The sequence below is a fragment of the Enoplosus armatus genome, chromosome 20 (assembly GCF_043641665.1).
Source record: "Enoplosus armatus isolate fEnoArm2 chromosome 20, fEnoArm2.hap1, whole genome shotgun sequence".
Taxonomy (NCBI): Eukaryota; Metazoa; Chordata; class Actinopteri; order Centrarchiformes; family Enoplosidae; genus Enoplosus; species Enoplosus armatus.
The window spans coordinates 11,739,250-11,763,047 of record NC_092199.1 but is presented as its reverse complement, the minus strand read 5'-3'; the positions used below and the strand labels follow the sequence as shown (position 1 = coordinate 11,763,047).

Here is a 23,798-nt window from a genome sequence, read left to right as displayed (position 1 = left end):
CCTTTGACTGGTGAGTTGGAGGGGCGGCAAAAGGAATGACAAAAGTTCTGGATGAAAACATGCACAGAATGAGATTCACAGGCCTTCAGTATCTTCTAGTTGTAGGACTTTTAAACAATGAACAACATGACCAGCCTGTCCCAGGTCAGTCTCTGACAGCAGATGATAACCTTTCACCGGGTGCAGCCATCAAAGGATAAGTTTGATAGCCAGTGGGGTCAGAAATTCCACTGAGAAATAACCTCAAGACTGTTTCCATTCCAACAGAGAAGCCATTTGGTCACGATGGGATGGGAGGACACAATAGGAAAATGGTAGTCCTCATCCAGCCATGTTGAAGACATTACCAACTGAAGAAGCATCACTGTCAGTCACAGAAACTGTCAACCTGGACACAGGTGACTCTTAACCTGTCCTGTTAAACAGCTTACAAAAGGGAATGATCACGATATAGGCCAACAGAGTTCAGTGTGACCTGATGTGACCACAATTTACAACCTGCCAATATCAACAACACAGTCCAGCAGGGACTGTTAGTGGAAAATCTCCTTTTGTGATTTTAATATTATTGGAAAACAACAGTCTCCCATCTTTAGTGCCTTTAGGAGTGAACGTGATTGCTAAATTTTGGCATAAAGGAGACAACAGTGTGGCAAAGAATAAGAACAAGGCAAAATACCAAACAGGATGGGACATAATAGCAACTTTTTTTAAAGACGATTTCACAGAAATAACTGTAACCCAAATGATTCAACAAAAGCAGTTGCTACTGTGCTGGAAGGCATGGAGCTGGGTGGAGGCCTATATCTGCATGAATTAAGGTCAATATGCGCCCTTGGGCTGGAACATAATTGTGTCCAATTAACCTAACCTTTGCACTTCATGGTCTATTGACACATGACAAGCCCTTTGAAATGTGCACATCAAACGGACAGATACAGACAGGCTTCCTTTTTACATTACTACAGATTACATAGACAATATCACAAGTATGAAATATCCAATGTTTAAAGAAGCATTTGTTCACCTGATTTAAGTCTTCATCGTTCAGCAAATGTGATTCTCTGGGCTTGAAGCAGTTCTGGCATTTACTTTTGTTGAAAATGTTGGCTTGAAATTTCCGACAAGGATTGTCTTTGAATGACATGGTTGATGGAGAAAAAAGGCGACACTTGATGAGAAAAAAAAAAGTCCAAGAAATCCTTGTTTGAGAAACAAAACTGCTCAATTCTCGCAGTCAAATGGGTTGGAGTCAACTTGCTGATGGCGAAATATAACAGGACAACTTTCTAGAACAAACCCATCAGAAGAAAGAAGCGTGAAGTCCATTCACAGCGTATCAGTGCTGCTGTTCACCTGTCCTGGGTCACCTGAGGCGGTGAATAACCTCTCGTTAAGTGATATCTATGATTGTCATCTTGCGCGAGGGGTCGCCTCCCGCAGCTAACGTTGACCTGCTAACTTTTGTTTTTGTGTACAGGCTTACTGAGAAGTTGTCAAATAAGTCGTCGAAAGCGCAGACAGGTGTGCGCGGTCTTCTTCCTTAATTACGTCCCCCAGCGAGGTGTCGACGTTTCACAGGTGATATTCACGGGCCTCGAGCTCACTGCAAAGGTCCCGTCAGCCTCCATCGGGCGGTACGAGGTCTACCGAGGGAGGGAGTCCACTTTGGCCCCCCTCTCTCTCTCTCTCTCTCTCTCTCTCTCTGTCTCTCTCTTTCTGTCTATATAACAAGTGATACCGCATTCATTGCCGTTAAATCCGTTTCACGCTTCTAACGTCTCCGTTCAAGGCCAGACACCGTTGTCCAACTTTAAATACGCCATAGGCTCGGCTGTCATGCCGTTGGATCCATAGCGTCGGGTCCCGTTCGTCGTAGCACCGTTCTCGTTGGCACTGGTACGCAGTCTGCGGTGGATGTTTTCGTGAAAATCCTCACTTGGGCCGCACGGCCAGTCGGTGGAGAGATGGGGAGGGGCTCAGGAGAGAGTGAAGCGGTGATTGACAGCAGCCTCGACCAATCACATGTATTGGCACGCCCACATCCGAGGTTGTGTCTTTAACGGTCCAATAGAAAGCCTCAAAAATCTCCAATACTTTCGCTCAAGGTAGGTGGGCTTTAAAGAGCCCATGATAACAAAAATGAACTTCTATGTGAAACTGTTATGTTATTGATATTAGCCTGAGCAAATATTTTACATTTCAAACTGAAAGGACAGGCTGTGGGCTACATTTATTCAGGTTACCCTCGTTAATAGTAGAGGTCATTTCTTTAGCTGATATTTTTGTTTTTTTGTGTGGTGTGCTAATCTTCAAAATCCACAACAACAGGACAGGAAAGCAAAGAAGAAAAGAAAGGTAGCAATGTGTCAAAACATTTCTAATTCCTTCTTTTTTTCCAATATTGAAAAAAAGTGTTACCTCAGATGAACATGGTACAAGCTACTTGAGGCTTTATTTGACAAAGATAACTTATAAACAAGATAACACCTTGATTATTTGACCTTTCATGGAGTGTTTGCAAGCAAAAGTCTAAAGCCTTAAAAGCACTGAGTACTACACTGAAACATCTCTACATGACCTGTAATTAAAGTGACGCCCAATCTACTACTACTATCTATAGCCCGCTACTGCAATTTCATCTTATTTCTCAAATGTTATGTATCTATTACACACAACATGACAAACACTGTAACATCATACTCCTGAAAATTACAAAACTGATAAACTTGATAGATCTAGCTAACAATATTTAGCTAGATCAAAATTTGCTTTCATCTGTTTTGTTATTGGTGCTGATAGGTTTCAAAGGAAGGGACTTTTGATGGAGGCTATTTTCACATTACTACTACTACTCCAACTACTACTACTGCATGAGATTTGGTAGATACAAGTAAAGAAAAAGAATGCCTCAAATATACTGCTCAAATGAAAGCGTTATCAAAGTCTGTTCATTTTAAACATGGAAAGCGATCCTGAAGTGGTGTTTTGATTCCAGGCTACAGAGCACCACCTGTTGGTCTTAAATTTCCAATGGCCAGGTCCAAGATAGGGTCAAGTGGTTAAGTTTAGAGATGGAAAACAAAATCAACACGATGTACAAGTATGTTAGATAGAGCCCAATCAAATGGGAGTTATGGATAGCAGGAAATTTTGCAATTCTTCCACCATGCGGCTGGTTTTGAGAGTGAAAATATGAAGTGTTGCAGAATGTTGTGATGTAATGAAAATGCTGTCATGCTTTGCAGTGTCCTGATACGCCACCTGTTGTCTCATGAAAACGTAACTCATAGACTCACATAAGAAAATTGAATTACTACATTTATTACATAACAATAGGCAGTGTATCTTATCACACTATTAAAATAAAGTCATGGAAATTTAGCAAGGTGTTATTAAAAGTCTTGGAAGAGTTTTAGAACTACTCTCGCAGGAACAAGCGTGTACTTTGGTTGTCCCTTGCTTGCATTCCTCCACAAACCAAAAATAAATAAAATTATGCAGAAACATATGGCCTCAAAACAGGTACCACATCGTACATACTCAAACCTCATTCATTCTGTCAATAAAAAGACACTCATTTAGTGAACTTGTAAGAAGTGCAAGATTTTATTTAGGGCGCTTGAGGTGGTGTGCGGGGACAGCAGTGTCAAGGTAACATATACAGTGAGGTTTATCACAGCTAAGTCAGTGTCAAATCATCTTAATTATTCCTTCAGTCCAGCAAAGCATAATTCAGTGATAACCTAGTGACTATTTTCACTTTTGTGCTTAAACGTTTGTGTAACCAGGAGAGAACAAAGTGAGCATCAACTGAGTAACAAAAATGTAATATCATATAGTAGTAACAATGACAACATGGGTGAAATGCATCAAGTTCTTGAGGGGATCATTTAATGTCTTGTATCAGAATTACATCCATCACTGCACATGTAGGGTATTAATGGTCTACAAAGGTTTTTAATTAGGACTAACTAACTTGAACCATTTTAGACTTGAATGTCTGACTTTAAACACTATAAATAGCCTAACCTCTCTCAAACTGTGTGTTCTAAAGTCAGTAGTAATTAATTAATAAGGCAAGCAGAGAAATACACTAATGAAAATGTCATTTCAGTGAGGCTGTAGTTGTATTATGCAAAGCCTTTATGTTGCTTGCAGGCCCTGGCCTAACCCTAACCCTTCAGTCTGTCTTCAATCAAAACATTTTCTCATGCATTAAACTACATGTTGATACATTCTTGTTATTCAACTTGAAGCTCTATCCTTAACATGTTTTGGATGCCTAACTTTATCCCTCTAGTAGTTGCCACAGTTGCAGATATTTTAGGAATAAATAGTTGTAGTAGTAGTAATGTGAGCTTTAGGAATAAATAGTTGGAAAAAAGCATTACTTCTCCTCAAAAATGTTGTAGCTGATCATCATCCAAGATTTTGCTCATTCCTATATGATATATGGTTTGAAAAGCCTCGTCTCTGGCATCAAAGATAAACATTTGACTTTCTCTATAAAAATGCCACACTACCTGTTGCATTTACGATGAATGGACCTAAAAGTATACAGTTGAATTGTCCAATATGAACGTTGTCCCTGGGGAAACAGGGCTGACTTAGGAACGAAAAAATAATAATGGCTGTCTATTACCGAAGCCAAGACTATGGCTAAGTTGAGTTCTCATGTTCATATCTGCTTTGAGGTATTAATAAATTTAAACATTATCTGTTACAATCACCTATAGAAACTAACTGGGAAACACAATATTGTGGCCAGAAAAACGTGTCATTTCTTCAGTTCTTAGGCAAAAAATTCTAATTTTTGTGTCAAATGCAAAGAAATAAACATAAGGGGAGTACTGCATATTAACAATGAGTTCAAACATGCGCTAGGCAGCATTTAGAAGAGATTTGCCCTCCTCTTCATGTCATTACGTTTCCAAAGTGGAAGTAAGTCAAATTCTTGAATCTCCATGCCAAAGATGTCAAAGAATGAGTCCGGGGATAGGTGACGCTGCAAAAAGGAAAGAAAGAAAGAATAAAGGAATAAAGTTACCGTGGAAAAGCTGCTCAGTTTGGCTGTTTGGTGCATTTCATATTCTGAAATAAAACTCATACTGTAGGTTTGACTGAAAGAAAATAGTAGTTTTTAAGGAAAACCTCTCAGCAGCAACAGATGATGCCACTGTCAAGGAATTTATCAACATCCTGCTCCATGTAAGTTTTAGTCGTGGTATGTATAGTATTTTACACAAGGTCTAGAATTTATTTAAAAAATAAGATGGAAAATAAAACAGGGTTTTTCTTTTCATTGCCGGTATTCAAGTACAGACACAAATGATGCCAGGGAGTCAGTTTTCTCATATGTTACTGTACCTCTAGTCTTGTTCTGTCAACATCTCTGGGAAGCTTCACTCTTCCTCTGTTTGCAACTGTGAGCATTTCATACGGGTAGGCCTTGACATAACAAAGACTGGTTGAGAATCACACATGCTACACATAAACACAAGCTTTTGCACACTTGCGCTATGAGCTATTGTGATAGGAGATGGATCATATAACATGCATGCATCTTGTATAATGTGGATAGTTGTAATATCAGCGCTTCAGCCTTCAGGGGAAACAGCGCTGTCAATATCATGCTTTGTTTCTATTATATAAGACTCAGTGTATTTTCACACATGCCGTTATAAAGGAAGGATGATAATGATGTCGTCCTTGAAACCTCAGCACTATCCTACAGCTATTAAACTACTATTATCAAGCTTGTGTTTGAAGAGCTCCACTGGATTGTACTGAAGTATTATTTGTATGTATGATTGTCATTCCTGCGTGCAGTCTTTTAAAGGTGCTTCTAGGTACAGAACATTACAAATCACTAGTAAGCACACTTTGGCAATTAAATGGTGGCAAAAAACATGAATATATTCAAGTAATACTTGCTTTTGGCTCCAACAAGTTAGGCATAGACACTCCTCTGTCCATTCGTGCTAATGGATGTTGACCGTCATGGATGAGCTACAGAATGAAGCAAACACATGCAACGGGAAAATGTCATGGCTGGATTAGTCACTTCAAAGCTACAAGCCAAACAGCCAAATGACTGAAGTATATGTATAAAATGTGTGGTTAAAGAGTCAGTTATGTAATATGTGCAATATAAATATTAACAAAGACATCTGTGCGATGTATACTTCATAAAACATGTTCATGCAGACAGTGAGGTGAGCTCACTCCTTTGGAAATGCAGTAAACCAAACAGGGAAAGGAAGCATGACCGGGAATTCAAGATCACATAAAGCTCCATTCAGCTCTTCTCACGTACCTTAAAGTCTGAAAGGCAGGGGGAAAAGGTAAAGAACAAGCAAGAATTATCCACTGAGTTGATATTGTAGTGGTTTCCATGACAGACAATAAAGATATCTACACACTTACCTCTGAATCTGTCGCCATTGTAATGGGAGAAATCAGCTGACTTTGGCTTAATGAAAAGAAAACACATTAAAATATTGATTTTTTTTTTTCAGTTTTCTGGAATCAATACCTAAAACTCCAGACACAGCAAGTCATATATCTGCGCAGTTCAGGGTAATTAATTCTATTCATTAATTTGGAACCTCATATATTTTCTTTAGTGTGTTTCTGGAGTTGTTAGTGTGGAGTTGTGTCATAATCTAAATATGAAGTAAAATATAAACAATCCAGGAGGCTGGCTGGACTCTATGTTTTTTCAATTTGGTTGAACTTAAAAACAAAGTTACTTCAAAATTATGTATATTTGCACTAAACTCAGCCTACTGTATCAAAGGAATGTGACGTAACAGCCTTAGACACTCATGCTAAAGAGAGAATTAAGCATCAGTCATGTTGCTCTTACCGGATTGAGGCCATTGCGACCGTATCCAGGCAAAGAGGATGTTTGGGATGTGGGAGAATTTGGATCTATGTGAAAGTGAAACAGCAGATAGATTAGCTCATCATGAGACGACTTACAGCCAGGCTCAGCTCTTTGCCCAAATAAGATCAGACTTACTGAGTAAAATATACCTTGCCAGGTTCTTTAATTAGCCTTTTGCTAATTGTTACGTAAAATGGACTTCTCAGTACTGCTCTATTTTTATATTTACATTTTCCATAAGACCATGTTTAACATTTATATTATTTAGGTTAGGTTATTTTACCAACTGTTTACCTATAGCTTAGTAACTACCTTGTATACTGACTTATATTGTGACCTTCCATGACACAGTTCTGCACATTTGAGGGGTGTAATCCTGCTCAGGGACCCGAATAGTCTTTGGCTGCCCATCAACCAGAGCTATCTGAGAAGACTGAGCATTTTATGATCAGTTTTTTTATAAACATGTACAGTCATCTGACAACAATTTTCTTATCAGAGATGTTATTCTCTGTTTCCTGCCCAGGGAACACAGACGTAAGTTAGAAAATGGCTAACTCTGGTACAGCTACGAAGCAGTGCATGGTCACTGTCAAATAAATAAATAAACACAAAAATGCATCAATGTCAACATCTCGGGTGCATGATTGGCTGTAACTGGAGCACCATAAGCTGACTGCAGTGTGTATTTTTCACAGTACATGTCATATAAATGATATATTGTAAGTAGTATTTAACTGCTTCAAGCAGCATTAATATGAACTTTTTCAGGTCACTTGAAAGATGAAAAGGTCATATTGTACCTTGCTGTTTATAAATCGGAGGCCTCCTGTACATGTTGAAGCCTTCGTCTGCAGATAGAAAATAATGCAGCGTCAGCAGATCAATTCTGAAATATTACAAATGATTATAATTATATTCTAAATACTGCTTAATTTCATGTAATTGTGGAGTTTCAGAAATGATCGTTTTAAGAATGTTTCAAATCAATTGATTATAAAGACTCTGTCTAAATAAAGTAACACAGCGCTCACTGCTGTGTACAGAAATCAAGGCCCAGCAGGTTGTCAGTGGGTTGGGAGTGATTTTCAGCTCCCATCAAACACACATGTCAAAGCTTGTCATCTCTCATCCACACACACACACACACACACGATAAAAGGGCTTTAAAAAAATCACAGCACTGCTATAAATAGGCTGTGGAGGAAAGTGCGAGTGAAGTTGGGAACAGGCACGGGAATATTTACTTATTTAATCAATCAAACCAGTTTTATAAATATCTACTTTGATATGGATTTACGTAAAGGATTCTGTTTTATTTCAGTGAAAGAGTTTAGTGAGTGGTGGGTGAGGTGGCAGAGGAAGAGAAAAGAAAAAGTATAGTCAAGTAAAATGGGAAAAGAAAAGAGAAGATCAATGTATTATCAGGAGAAAGCGGCCAGCTGGTGCTGTGTGCTGTCTCCTACAGTCAGCTGTGATATGAAAAGAGTCTGAGTGGGCGACTGACAGTCTCTCTGAACTTTGACCACTAGATGGCTCAGTGTTTCTAAGAATACAGTGAATCACATCTCTGCACCACCCTTCTTTTAAATTCCAACTCTGACCATTAAACCAGTTTGTTTTTAGTTATTTTAGTGTTGTAGAAGCTCTTATTGTGCCATTAAACACACCGCCATTTCTTGTAGTTTAGTTTAATACGAAATATAAAAGATAACAAAAGGTAAAGCAAGGGATGCAGAGAAGGGTAGCAGAGGAGCAGGGGTTCTTACCTTTGGTGTGAAGGAGAAAGTGGTGACATAAAGGGGAAGTGGGGCAGGTGTCAGTGTTGCCAGAGGATAAAGAGAGAGAAAGCTTCGACCCTGCTTGTTATTCCACGAAAGAAGTGGAAGGAGGAGGAAGAGTTGTGTAGGTAGTGGAGATAAGGGAAGGCGGTAAAACAGAGAAAAGTGAGCAGAGGGGGGTTAATATCTTTAAAAGGTGATGAGAAGATTGAGATCATTTTACTTTTGAGCGCTCCTCTCACCTGGCCGGTGGAAGTGTTTTGGTGATCTGGACAGAGTTGGAGTGTAACTATGACGATTGTAAATTGCATGAACTCCAAAAGATCCGTGGCTTGTAGATTTTGGTATGCACTTTCTCAATTCAAAACTCTCCTTGAACGAAGAAAGACAGAAAAGTGCGATCAAAACAAATTTGTGTCAATGAGTGTTAAATACATATCATTTTAATGGAGGTCTGGTACATACTGTATGTGACAGTATTTCTACAAGTTAATGAAACAAATATTTACCTCTGTGGTTTCAGACACGTTTCCTGGTGACTAAATCAGAAAGACAGAAGAAGAAAAATCAACCACAACCTTGATTTTATCCTAACCACTATGCATCTTTTTTTAAAGAAAAAGGTATGTATAAGGTATGTAAGGTAATGTATAATATTCTTAACTCTGTTATCCTTCAGCTGAATTTGAAAAATCAACAAACTTGGAGTTATGAGGTTTTCACATGAAGACTGACATATGAAAGGTAGAAAACAAAAGGATCTGATTATGAAGGTACTTTTAGCTAATCATTCTTAGTTAGTTTCAGGTAGCTTGGCACAGATGAATGAGTTTTTGTTTTTGTTTGTTTTTTATCAATCAATTGTCTCCATATAAAACATGCAAACATTCTCTGATTGTATAGTAAGTTGCATCAGCCGAATTCTTAAAAATACAAAATGTAAGTAGAGTAAGTATCCTGTATACCTGCCCAGACCTTGACTTAGATATTTAAGGTATTTTATAAATGTACAAGTACTACTGCTCCACAACACACTTAAAGACACAGCTGCTGTTTTCACAATAAATGTGTTTGCATTTTGGGCCAAAATGCAGTCAAATGTCAGAACAACAAAACAAGACCTCACAAGAAAAAAAAACACCAAAACAAAGACACACAAATATGTCACTGGATACTGAACTTGGAGCTTTGAATGAAGTTACCTCTGCAGGGATTTGTCTGTTCTGCTTGTTTCCTTTGTTGTCCAAAGCAGAGGAGTTGTCGCTCCCAGACTTATAAGACATCATATCAGGGTGCTCTATATCATATATAGCCTTGACTCTGGGAATTGCTGCTAAGTCTCGGTAATCAATGATCTCATTATCTACTTTCGCCTGGGAGGAGAGGGGAGGATACAGAAGGGGGGGGCGGGGTAGAAGGAGCAGACACTATGGGTTAGGTCAGGTAAAAGGTAAAGGTTGCTTATTACATCACTTCATGGAGGAATGAAACTTAAATCCCACACCACCACGATGGTCTGACTTTGGCACATGATAACATGATAATCTATGGCCTGTTTCTGCTTCACTATACCATTTAATTTTCAGGCTTTCAAATATAAGAAATAGTTTTTTGGCTCACATTTTGAGGTGTTTTGATGGGGTTGAAGTTTATTCCACACAATAAACCAAGAGGGTGTGGATCATAAGAGACTGGGTGTAGGAAACAAAAGGACACTGAAAGCACCGGGCTGTTTTTATAATCAAATACAATCTGAATTGCCAACGCATTCAAATTGATTATCTAAATTCCTGTTCAATATGTGGTCGATTTTTATCAGCATATTAATAATTAAATTGAGAAAATTTCATAATTCAACCACAATTGAAATGCCATTTTTCTCTCACAAGCAAGATGAGACTAATTCCAGTCAGTCAAGGTAAAGTAAAAAAAAAAAAAAAAACAGATGTGTTTATAGAGAAAATGTAATTGGTTTTAAGACTATTTTCCTAAATGTTTGCCTTCTTTGTCAAAAAGAAACATCTTGCAAGAGAGACACTTTGTCCATGCGACTGCCCTGTACAAATAAAGGATAAATTAAATGTAAATCAACCCACGGCGAATTGAGCACCATGGCAGATGTTAGGCAGATGTTAAGCAGATGTTGTCACCAGGACTTACGCAGATAGTTCGACCAGGACTCCCTGGAGTGCACGAGCCCGGCCTGGAGCAGGAGCTTTCAGAGGAGGATCTAGTGGGCTGAAGAGGGGGGGAAGAAACAGCTGTGTTAGTTTAACTAACATCACTTTCTGTTTCAGCTCAGGTGTTGGCAGACAGCTTCCATTGTTTTCTCTCAATGTCTCTTCACCGCACACACAACGTGGCCCTCACATCTGTCACTCAGGTGGGTAAAAGCAGTCACTAGGACTCATAATGCAGCAGTGCACAGTATAGACCTGGCATCATGCAGTTTATGTACAGTGTTCCGTATTGTAATTAGCTCAAGAAAAAAACCCTGTGTTCTACCTGTATTTGTACCTGACAATGATATCAACCAGACTCAGTGAAAGAACACATTGAATTGTGCAGGTAGATGTAGTAGATGACAGGAAATAACACAGCCAAGCATGCAGCACGGTCAACACTGAAATGTCATATGCTACAGCTAACTAGGTTATGAGGTTATGTATAAAATGTAATAATTATTGCACATATTATATACTGTACAGGCGCTCTACAAATTAAAAGCTCCTCTTAATCATTCTACGATGCACAATTATAAGAAGGAATCCTGTTCTATGTATCAAAAGTGATTGTTGACTTTGCTTCCTTGAATTAGCACACAAGAACTGGTTGGCCGGCCCGGTGAGCAAAGTGTTCATGTTGCACATGAGAACAAGCGAGTGCGTTTATTTTAAAGATGTGAGATTACGGCCTGCTCACTCTAGAAAACCATCAGTGCAAACAGCAGGCCCGCTCACAATATTAACCTTCAGTTCACGTGGGGGGAAAAAGAAATCAAGACAAGGTGTTTTTGGTCTGCTGACCTGGGAAGGGAGAATAATGAAATGACAGTGTTCAGGTAAACATATGTAACTTACACAGATAGTTATATATACAATATTATGTCACGTCATGCCTAGATACAAATCTGTGTTTGCATGTGCCAGAATATTAACACATATTAAATTGCATGAGTGTTAAGTTAAGGAGATCTCACCACGTAACTGTCCTCAGTTCTGCTGCCGTCTCTGCAGTCCGGGTGCCACACTGTTGATCCTGTGAAGGCAGTGACAGTTACCTACTGCAGGTATTATGGCAAACAGAAATTACAGTGTGGCAAAAGAAATGCATATAATATATAATATATGTCCACATAGTTACTTTCTCAAACTGACCTTGCAGATACATTTCTTCACCTTCTGTAAACATTTTGTCACATCGGCTGCATCTTGCACAGGTGGGGTGATAATGTTTGTCCCCTGCCTGTAGCAGATAATGAGAAGGGCATAAGCATCGGTTAGGCCTTATTACCAAGAAGAAAGTCTTGGTAATCTGCAAATAATAATTTCTGTCTGATATGGGTTTTCCACATTTTTCAACTGTGTACTGGAGGCTTCAAGTTTTCACATCACACGTGTGTAAATTGCAGAGATTTAAGGTGAGGAACTTTCCCTCCTCAGCAGATGCATCGTTCTGCACAGTGAAGTTACAATAAGAAAACACATTTTTGACTGGAGAGGGACTTTAACAAATACATTCAGTCAAGATAAGTAGTCAAAATTAAACATTTAAATTCCTGTAGGAAATTTCAACTTCAGACTTCAAATACATAAAGTAAGAAGGCCTTGGAAGGAACTGAGATGGAAGCAGAAGTTACAACCATGTAGCAGCACATTTCCACTCATTTCCACGTCAAGTAAATAAACACTTTTGAGGGGAAAAAAGGACTTTTGAGGAAAGGCATGTCACAAAATGCATTTAAGTAACAAGTGATGCAAATATTGATAACATCAGGAGCTTGCTTTTCACTGAGAGTAAATATTTCTCACCTCTAGGACTTTTCCAGTGATAAACCTCTGACATGCTTCACATTGCACCCCAAACTGAATCTGGTAGTCCCTCTCACAATAGGGAACACCATCCCTGAAAGATAAAGACACTTAATATTAAAAGACACATATTCTTGTCTGTGTATTAGTTGTTACCATTTCTGATTCCAACCTTCCTTGTTAGGAAAAATACACTCAGTTGAGGGGAGGCGGAGAAAGAATCATGAATAAGAGAAGGTATGAATGAGAGAGTTGTATTTACTTGCTGATATATTCTCCGCTCAGCACTTTCCTGCAGGCTTTACACTTGAAGCAGCCAAGGTGCCACTGGCCACCCAGGGCCAACAGAGCCTGGCCATTCTTGATGTCTCTACCACAGCCAGAGCAGTCTGAAAACACACACACACACACACACACACACACACATACATATTCATTAAGAGTAAACATTGGACATCCAAACCTGCTTTCCTTTTTTTTAATTCATGTTTTTTAATGGTTAAGTGAAAGTCCATCTGACATTACAGAAGTGTTTGAGTAGCGTTGCTGTTTCCTGTCGATTTTCTGTACAGTCCCACAGAGAGATCCTCTTAATCCAGAGGCTTTGTGGGTCTGGATCCTCTACTGACCCCTGTCCTATCTATAGCTGTTAGTTGTTTATGGTCATGTTGAGGTGGAGAGGTGAGTCTATACTTTAGTCCGTACTGAGTCATCGACTTGGCGGGATCCCAGGAGGATGACTGAATTTGTAAGGCAATGTCAACTCAGTGTTGTGAAAAAGATCTGTTGAGCCAGGAGAAGGTTAGACTGGAATTAGGGAAAATGTTTAGCCTGCATTCCTGACAAAGGTGACAGGAGTGCAGATGTGAGGAGGACTCTCCAGACGTGACAAGTAATCTCCTGCATGAAAGTTGAACATGACGGTTGCCAGGTCCTGCAGAGTTCATGTCTCTGCCCTGATGATGTGAGGATCATCTAAAATGGTTATCCAGTTTTAAAAACACGCCGGATCGTCTCTTCAAAACACGACAGAGGAAATACACGCATATAATCAGGTGTGTCGGCTGCAGAAAAGTGTAAAGATTCAGTCTCCCTTTGATGAAGGAGTCTGACAGATGTGGCACTGACCTTGACTGGCTCTTAAGCACAGGATAAACTAAATAAACAGGCTAGCGTAGGAGCCACAGCTGGCCAATGCTCAGTGCATAATCCACTGTCTGATCATGGGATCAAAGTCTTTGATCTATTTTAAAGCTTCATTAATAAATGTTTTTTGATATGAACACTGGATCGAATGCCTTTGCTTGGAGAGTAAATTCTACAAAATGCACTTACTGCTGGGATAGCTGACGTTTTTAAGGGTAGGAGACATGGGTCGAATACAGCGCTGACAGAGGCAGTCTTTTCCACTGAAGGTGACACGATCCCCCGCAGGAAAGTACTGTCTGAGAAACACAGACAGAGACAGAGGTATGCCACACAATCCTGCAAAAAAAAAAAGTGTTATTCTTCCTCCAAACATGATTGCGTAACTAAAACTCCCTATTACTTGCAAATGGTGCACACAAAGCAGGCAGGGTGGTAGGTCTTCCCCAAGACTGTGACCACCTCTCCCTCCACAAACTCCCCACAGCCGTTGCAGAGCGTGCCGTGAAGCCTCTGGAAGTCCAGCGGGCAGAGGTAGTCGCCATTCTTCATGAAGAAGCCACTCTGAGCCAAGTCACAGCCACACACTGCACACACACATTCATACAGGCAGAGAGAGACGACAAGGTTTGATAATAATAGCAAACATTAAAGGTGCAATAATCAATATTTTTATATCATCTTTAGATCAGTGGGCTATGTGTAATGTGAAAGGTGTTGCTTGTAGTGGTGAAGCCACAGAGAATTATCACCCAACTCTGCAGTTCTATGGAGCCTTTTAGTTTCTTTTAGCTCATTGTTTTGGTTTTCTGGCCCGTGACTCCACTCATCAACACCCACTGTACGCTCTGCCCAGCACCAAATGGCCGACAAAGTTAGCGACTAGCTAGTGAGCTAATACAGCTGGTGAGCAGCAACTGAAGATCTCAATGAATGCAGCTTTAACAAAACAAACACATGACGATTTACTTAACTTTGTTTCATTCTGCACTAAATGGTTTTTGCAAAACAAGGTATCACACTGCTGCTTTCCTGCCTCGTTCAGTAGCCTCTGTTTGTGTAGCATCATTTTAGATACCTTATATTTGTATTGGCTAACCTTTTGACCATATAGTAGCCAGAACTCGTTCTAAATGTCAGTGTTTTTGAGTTTTTTCCTGCCTTTATGTGTATTGGTTCGCATATGTTGGCTTTTGCCTGACATTAATTTTTGGGACAAGATTCTTACTATATGATACACCTGCTCTGTATAAAATGAATTTTGGTCCGTAACTATGAATTTACAGTTTAAATTGTCACCTTTGTCAGGCTGTTAACAGCAAAGGGATGAGATAAATGCTATTTGGGCTGTCTGACCTTATAATTCTGCCAGGGTTTCTGAAGTGTTTATGTGTATACGTGCATCTGTGTGTGTGTGTGTGTGTGTGTGTGTGTGTGTTTGCTGATAAGCCCAGTGACAAGTTACTGACAGGGATGCAGTGTTTTCTCTCAGCTTGTTCGGAGTCATTTGATACATTTGATTCCTACACTGTCCCTCTGAACCTGCCACAACAGAGTGCGCTGAGATGCCAAGGACAGATTTATGCTGCTCTATTCCTGTCTTACTGCCACTCACTCTCAACATACATGGGTTTTATTAAAAAGAATACTATTTTTATTTCTGAATAAAACAAGAAATTACATACAAATACTTGAACATTATTAGTGGTATCACTGTGACATTTGTTATTCCCCTTCTTTCTGTACCATAAAGTTAAATTCACATCAATAAAATGTTTATGGATCACTAAAACAAAAACAAAAAAACATAGTCAACAAACCTTTGCTAATGTTTTGAATCTTAATTCAAATTTCTTCCCATTCAAAGTGAAACACTTTTTTGTGCTTCAGTGGAGCCCACAGACCCCTTCCATCCCCAGGTCCCAAGACCCTTTGTTTCCTCTGCGCTGTAAACACCATCACAATGCGATGAAAGGGCAACAACATGAGAAGCTTGTCAGCTTCGATTAGAGGGGACAAAAGCATAGTGAGGAAATATGTTTTCCACCAAACAGAGTAACTCTGGCGAATGACTGTCTGACAACCCAGGAGGTTCTCACAACAGCCCATTGTAGATGCAGAATGTTTTGTAATAAATTGAATTTGACTCATGAATGACCAACAAATTCAGCTCATTTTAACACTAACCTACTGAAAATAAGGTGTTTTAATGTAACATAAATGGTCAAATATTACTTATGTTACTGCTTGAATGTAAAATCGTTAATACATGTTTTAATTTAACTGCCTCAACACAGGAAAATCAACACTCTGGACATTTCAGAGTTTGAATTCCTAATTTAAAATCAAACCGCACCACAGAACTCCATCCTAAGTAACACTACCAGTAGATGAATGTATTATTAGGCCTTTGATGACATTCATGTTACAGAGCAGCCATAACATGTGTTCAAACTCTGTTCATTGGCTTGTTCTCAAGTTTCTCAAATGTCCAAATTCAGACACAGAACACCTACAGTACAGGGACCACTGGGCTTGCCTGATGACGTATAAGTCTCTCCTGACTGAGGTGGGATATTGATGGCACTCACCCTTGCAGGTAAAGCACTTCATGTGGAAGTGGCTGTTCTGGACTCGCAGCACCTCTCCCTTGCACGGCTCCCCACATCTGTAGCAGTGGATGTCCCGCTTCCCTACTGGAGGACTCGGGTGGCAGCCACCCTGAGCATGTGGCACTACAGGAGAGGAAGGAATAAATGAATCGGTGAAGACAAATTCATATCAGCATGTAATATAAAATGTCATTTTACAGTGCCTGGGAAGTGGCTTTTAAAAAAAACTTACACTCTCATTTTATTAGGCTTTAATGAAGAATATGTAACTCCTTGTAGTCCAGAAAGTACCGTAACTATATATCTGCTAGTTTTAATGTTTTATCATGAGAGGAAAGTTGAAAAGTTAAAAGGTCTGGTTGTTTTCTGGTCTGTTAGAATAAGAGTCCACAGCCACATTAGCAGCCCTGTGAGGCTGTACTTGGGCCCTAATGATAAATGCTAACATCAGCATGCTAGCATGCTCACAATGACAATGCTAACATGCTGCTGTTTAGCAGCTATACTGTTTATTGTGTTTAACATGGTAAACATCACTTAAACATTAAGCTAAACTTACTAATGTTACCATGCTAACATTTGTTAATTAGGAATAAACAAACACTGATGGGAATGTCATTGGACAAATGAAGGGATCACCAAAGTTGTTACGTTACATCCTGAAGAGGACATGAATCTCTGTACCAAAGCCATTGGAAATTAAAATTCATGACAATCTGTCCCCACAGCCATACTGCTAACATGGCTGAACATGTGTTCATTGTGTAAAACCAGGGTAAATCCAAGATTAGCTGCATTTACAGTCCTCCCAGTGTATCCTTTTCTGCCTGAGCAGTTCATTACAATAGTCCCTCAGAATGATCCTGTCAGTGCTTACATAACTGAACGTAACACACAGACACACAGACACACACACACACACACACACACACATATATAGTCACAGTAATCTGTAGAGTACCTCACAAAGACATACAGAGAGTTGATCTGACAACAACAAGAGTCTTCTACAACTTATATCAAGAAAGCTCAGCCTCATTCCTTCTCCTTCTGCCTCCTTCATGTTTGTATGGCAGCAGAAGCAGTGGATGCCTGTACAATCTAATCACAGCCTACTTGAAAGGTCTCGAATGTGATTATTAGAGGAGAGAGAGGCAAGAATGTGGCACGTTGAGAGGTGCTCTGTCTCCCAGTGTGTGGACACACAGCACACGAATAGACAAAGAGACACATGAGCTTCATCTTTTCTTTTTTTCATACACAGTTGGCCACAGAAAATTACAAATTCAATTTATTAACCAAATAGCAGCTACACCTGAAATATACACCTCAGATAATATCAACTGCAGTAACATGAATGAGTTGTGTCTAAACGTATTGGACCCAAACAGTAAAGATTTCTACATACGCTTGAGCTGGAACTTTTCTGACTACCACGTTCAGCCTCGTGAATACTGAGAAAATCGAGTCAAGCACCATTGGTATGTGGCCCCAACCCTGCCCCACAACAGGAGAGATTTGTCACTATGGTAACAAGCATGTAGTAGCAAACTAGATTAGGAGACGATGCTTTCCCAAGGTGATTATAAAGTTCACTGTAACTGATTGTACAGTCTTGAATAAGAAGTCAAACCAGTGTGTGCATTAGTGCTGTGGTGACTATAAACATCCACTATAGGCCAGCTGCTGCAATGCAGACTGTATGGGTGATGAAAAAGTGTATGTGACAAAGACGAGTGATCCACAACATGACATCCTGGAGAAGAGTAATGAAGTCTAATAAGTAAGAAATCTAATACACAAACAACAACTACAGCTTCAGAACAGGCTTTTTGCGAGCAACAAACAACACACACACTGAGAGGGAAAGGCTTTGATTACAGTAGAAGAGCAGTAGCAAGACATTGTGTGATCTAATCTGCACGATCAGATCAAAAAGAAAAAAAAACCCTTTCTTTTCTGCCAGACTTCCCGGTGGGAATGTACCCCGTCCTTTTTGCCATGGCACACCAACAATAACTTTAAAAACCCAGCCAAACTGGCCTTTGTCCGAGAACGCCGCAGATATTTGTTAATGACAGAGCTGTGATGCCAACACAAATGCATGCAAGCCATTTGTCACGGGGACGTGTACAGAAGACGTGCTGCAGTTTAGAAATGTTTGAAAGTTTTGTTTTGTTGTAAACTGACTGATGGAGAGCGACAGGCTGTACTATATTGAAGATACGATCCTGTATGTAAAGTAGCACTCTTCATATGCCTTTTGTTTTTGCTCTTGCCTAAATGGTGAAACTGATGTGTGGAGTCCTCGGATGGAAATATTTTAAGAGTGCAGAATGTCTTCCACTCTTTCTTGATCTCTCCCAGAATGTGAAGCTGATACGGTGTTGAGTATTAGCAAACGGTCGATTTAGAAAGACAGCAAATGGAGAGAAACCTGAGACGGACAGCTAATCACACAACCCACTATCTCCAGCCATCAAAATCTGCGTCTGTGTGTGTGCATGTGTGTAAGGACTGAGGGAGTATCTATATTAAGTATCCAGAATTTTCGATGTAGATGTTTATATATAACTCATTCTAATTTTATCCAAGTACAAAGGAATGAAACGTAATCTATGCTTAATATACCGCAGAACTGTGCTTTTAACTATACAATGAGGTCATATAATGACTTTCTATTATAAAACAAATTATTTGAATTTGAATTGTTTGAATGATATTAGTGTGTGTGCGTGGTGTGTGTGTGTGTGTATTTGCCTCATGTGTTAATAATAGTTAATAAGCCTTGAATGTTTTTTGGGTACAAAAGATTTTTCGTTCCACTACAAGGAGGTCATCATGCACCTGCAGCAGCACCCAGTTTGCCTGTAACAAAACATAATAGCAGTGAAAACCTCAGGGTCTTTTGTATTCACTAAAAATAATCATGCACAGCTTCATATTTCCTATCTGGAATGCACTTTGAAAACCTTTGGAATAGCTCTCAGGGTAACTAGGGCATGTGTACATGCTTTGGTTCAGAATTACTACATAAACTTCAGTAACTGTGAGATGTAAAATATGTGTCTAAAAGCTCAAATAACTGCTTCTACTCTAATTTTAGGAGTTTCTTGAGGACATCACTACAGTGTCAGAACGGCAGGAGGCTTTTATCTCCATAGAAACTAGCTTAGTGAAATGAGTGAGAGTATTTCTTCCATAGCTTTACTCTGACTGAGTGAAGAGTCACTTCAGCAGTTTACTCACAATAGACTAAATCTGCTCCCCTTGGCTGCGACAAAAGAATAATTGCAGCAAAACACTACTTAATTCAGAGGTATTGCCAAAATCACATGCTGACCTAAACCAACCACGATGCTCTGCGATTAGCTAACAGCTGTGCTTGCACTTTTCCCCACTTGGCAGCCACAGTTTCAGTTTTTATCTCCAAATTCAGTTTCTGGATTTGGGAACGCTTTGAGATTCTTAACAGATCAAAAATATGAAAAAGTATAGCATGAAATAATTATTCAAACACGGGAGTCTTCACATAGCCAAATATCAACGTAGGCATACCAAATTACAAATAACATGTCACTTTAAACTAGAAAAACACTGTAACACAAAAATATTATTACACTACTTGCAGGAGCTGTTAAGTCAAGAGAAATATTTGTTTTGACGTTTAAACAATCAAATGCCACCTCACCTGGAAAGCCAAAAAGATTGCAAAGACAAACACAATAGATTATTTGAAACATACAAATGTGTGAAGTAATAAAGTTTTCTAGGACAAAAATGTAATCATGGACAAAGCTCAAGAGACTTTTTGACTTCATAAAAACAGAGTACGTAATAACAAGTTGCTAACAAATCATCAAGGGCGTAAAGACAAACACAGACGTCACACACACACACTCTTAAAAATGTCTACCTTTCTCTTTCATGACAGTTGGTCTCTGTGGGAGCGCTCACTGCAGTGGGTCAGAGTGAGGAGAGGAACTAACTGGACTGCTGGTCCAGGGAAAAGGGGGTGGTCCAAAACACAGAGGGCAGGAGTGTGTTTCTGTGTGTGTGTGTGTGTGTGTGTGTGTGTGTGTGTGTGTGTGTTCCCAAAGAGGACAGTAGGAGTGGCATTAAGTGCTCTTGTGCTTCTGAACCAAGAGGATATTTGGATATTTGGACATGCACTGCTGATATGTATTTCTTTCCCAGACAGTTAATGCTGATACAGGTCTGTATTGTTTTTTTAGGTAAGTTTAAAATTCCTTCACATATGGTGACGACATTCAGCTACAATAACCAGCTGATTGATGATGCATTAAAAACAGTTTGATACAGATTTGCTCTTTTCCTTTGCAGAACTTTGCCATAATACTTGTGTATCTATGATGGGAGTGTTGTTCAGTACAGCTGACTCAGTGATTACATCACCTGCCGCTTTCAAAACTCCCTTTCTGGCATTTTGTGACTCCTCCATTTTTGGAGCTAGCAAACTGAATATGTGTGTGTTGTCAGCTAATAAACATGAACATTCTTCAGTCTTCATAGTCTGAAGGCTTAATGACAACAATTAAGCCCTGATCTCACCTTAGGTAGCCTTATAAAAGAAGCACAATATTGACCATAAGTGCAAATAAAAGTGCCTGTTTATTATAAAAGAAAGTGTCATGTCTGCCAAATACATCATGAACTTTGAGGTAAATTGTGTTTTGGATTAGTGTTATTCATGTTTGCGTAGAGGCAGCAGAGTCGGTTGAGACAATGTCAACGGTTGAATCAAGTCGAGATGAGTTAGCTTGTCTGGATACAGCAGAGTTGTGGATTACATAACCAATAATGTACTGTGCTGTTGAATAGCAAAGCCAAGTGACTAGCATATATATTACAAGTGTGCAATATCGTGGTTTGTATAACAGCTTGATTTCTCGTTATTGCATGACATTATTTTGAATAAAAATAACACAGAATCACAACACAGAATTTGCTCGGTCAACCTCGGTATTCTTAATCTCTTTTTCGCTGAAATACAAGGACTTTGCAGGTTGTCTCTTCATGAAGTATAAGAATATGTACTTAGTATACCTTAGTAATATTCAACATATTGACAACATGAATCTAATCATTGTTTCAGCCTGTTCCCTGTTGGAAATCAGTGTTTTTGTCATATGGTACATCTACAAAACAAATATGGGTAAATTATAGAGCGCAAGGACAAGTCATTAACATGTCAACCACATCAGGAAGTAAACAGTTCATTACCTGAGATCTCTGCAGGTATGCTGGCCAACTTCTCACACAGGATGTAGTCGTTGGGGTTGAGGAACGGCAGCTGGTCCATCATGGACTGCTTGGGAATAAGGTAGAGAACCTCCGCAATTTCACCATCTTCAATAATTGACATGCGCCTGACAGAGTTCTTCCTCTTGACCCGGTCCAAAACGACCATTTCGTTGCTGCGACTGGAGCCGCAGATCTTGCCGAGGCTGCTGAGGTTGAGGAGGCCCGACATGCTGCTCGTGCTGTCGAGGTGGTCAGCCAGACAATTGAGGCTGCAGATTGACTCCAAGTGAGAAACCATAAAGCAAAGCTCAAGATGTCAAAGCCCTCTGTTGAATGTCAGGTATTAAGTTTCTCTCTAAGACTTTGTGACTGACTGAGCGTGTGTGTGTGTGTGTGTGTGTTGTCAATCAGGCTGTCAAAGACTAACTCCAACCACACGCCCTTAAGAAGATTAAGTAAGGTATATTTTTAGGGTTTATCTTCATGGTAAACAGAGGATCTGAGCTTAAGGAAGTTTCTATCAGGTAACCTTCTTCCCTCCATTCCTGTGATTTGTCATCACATGGGATGCATCCCTCTAATAATCTGGCGAAAGGAGCACTCTTAAGCAGATTATGAGCTGTAGTTATGTGTGCAGTTAAAATCATGTTATTTAAATCTTCAGTAAATGTCCACCATGTCTGTTAAAGTCCAACATTTTCTGTCTGATCTTTGGCTGGATTAGGACTGAATACAAGGACCAGCTGGACACACAATGATTAATTCTCGGGACCCTTTCATAACTGCAAGTATTGTGCATTCTCAGTAATCTACTGTGTTATTCAGCATGGACTACAGTCTTTTGAATGCTTAGCTTTAGAGCAGGACTCTCCAGATTTAACCTGGCACAGAGTCAGGGACAGGAGGTTGGCACCCTGAACCTGGATCTTTAGAGTGATCATTGTATTTAAGTATTTGAGGACTGCAGCATTACTTAAGGTCAGACAAGTCTGTCTAGATCAGTTTAGGCCCTCTCTAATTTGCATTTTAGCAAATTTCAACGCTGAAAACTATTCAGATGTTTACAGTATGTTGATTATACGTGAAACTTGACTGAAAGCACAAGCTCATTTTCAGTAAAAATAATCTTTCAACATAAATCACCAAATGAGCTGCAAACATGTCCTGTCACCTTTTTAGCACAAATGAAATGAAACACGTTTTCACCTGAAGGAAGTGACAAATAAAACTTAAGACTCACCAACAAGTATCATTTTAGAGGAATTAATAAGTGTATACCTACAACATGTCACACTTAGTTGTGGCGCTGCCATATTTGTCTATAGCTATTTAAATGAAGTCTTGCAGTTGTTGACAATATGATGTATGTAAGTGCTGTTATCATGACCTCCTCCTCCAAAATACCCACAAGATTTCTGACATCTGGTTGAATATGAGACAAACACACAGTGATGGACTCTTACTACATAAAGTGTGGTTTATCCAATCTAACACATGTGTAAAGAGCTCCATCTACTGTCTGTGATGTGCTGAACATGCGGTGCTGAGGATTTAGAAGGAGGTAACACTGGTCGACGATGTATTGCATGTTAAGATTGCACTCTACATTTCAAGTATTTTGTGGGTGTTTTTTTGGTTAACCTTTAATTGTGAAGAATGCTAAATTTCTCTCTGGTTTTGTCTTTCATTACTACGTATTACTGTTGTTGGTGTTAATTGAAAAAGCATCGACATTGTAATACTTTGTACTGACATTGAAACCTGCTATAACTGATTTTTTGTTTTTTTTCAAGTTGGGGGTTGGACAGCCAAACAGTGAGCTGAAACTCGCTATAAAGCTATGACGGGGTGCTGCAGATTCGGGTGATAATTCTCTCCGGCTTCATCTCTATGAGAGACCCCTTTCACATTTTTTTACATCGTCATTTGATACATTGTTATTCTAAAAATATCGATGAAACCCTGTGGGTGGATTCCCACTGCTACTGTGGGATATTTATGAATGTTCCAATGCAAACACTTTTTATGTCCTGTCCAGTGAACTAGACATGAAGCAAAGATCGAATTGTCA

At 39.5% G+C, this 23,798-nt stretch overlaps 2 protein-coding genes across 2 annotated transcripts in view; both read right to left on the bottom strand.

The window, feature by feature from the left end:
* The window catches only part of LOC139303641 (myosin phosphatase Rho-interacting protein), a 48,501-nt gene extending 47,354 nt beyond the window's left edge, over positions 1 to 1,147 (bottom strand). The window contains exon 1 of the mRNA XM_070927482.1: positions 1,028 to 1,147. Within this exon, the coding sequence (XP_070783583.1) occupies positions 1,028 to 1,147 (120 nt within the window). The remainder of the gene's footprint in view (positions 1 to 1,027) is intronic.
* A 3,747-nt stretch (positions 1,148 to 4,894) lies between these two features.
* On the bottom strand, positions 4,895 to 22,025 carry LOC139303833 (actin-binding LIM protein 1-like). The gene is made up of 21 exons (XM_070927683.1): positions 21,707 to 22,025; positions 16,442 to 16,585; positions 14,254 to 14,437; positions 14,040 to 14,149; positions 12,967 to 13,093; positions 12,705 to 12,798; positions 12,051 to 12,138; positions 11,873 to 11,931; positions 11,643 to 11,699; positions 10,834 to 10,911; positions 9,876 to 10,046; positions 9,183 to 9,212; positions 8,916 to 9,045; positions 8,662 to 8,751; positions 7,696 to 7,743; positions 6,872 to 6,936; positions 6,430 to 6,475; positions 6,320 to 6,327; positions 5,938 to 6,012; positions 5,371 to 5,451; positions 4,895 to 5,008 (listed from the first exon to the last, which is right to left on the bottom strand). The coding sequence occupies exons 1-21, from the start codon at positions 22,023 to 22,025 to the stop codon at positions 4,895 to 4,897; spliced, it is 2,118 nt and encodes a 705-aa protein (XP_070783784.1).
* Positions 22,026 to 23,798: the final 1,773 nt, after the last annotated feature.

Coding starts and splice junctions, on each gene's coding strand:
- LOC139303833 (XM_070927683.1), bottom strand. CDS start 22,025: ATGGTTTCTCACTTGGAGTCAATCTGCAGCCTCAATTGTCTGGCTGAC. Junction 14,150..14,253: donor TTTGTGTGCACCATTTGCAA/GTAATAGGGAGT, acceptor TGTGTTTCTCAG/ACAGTACTTTCCTGCGGGGG. Junction 8,752..8,915: donor AAAACACTTCCACCGGCCAG/GTGAGAGGAGCG, acceptor AATAACAAGCAG/GGTCGAAGCTTTCTCTCTCT.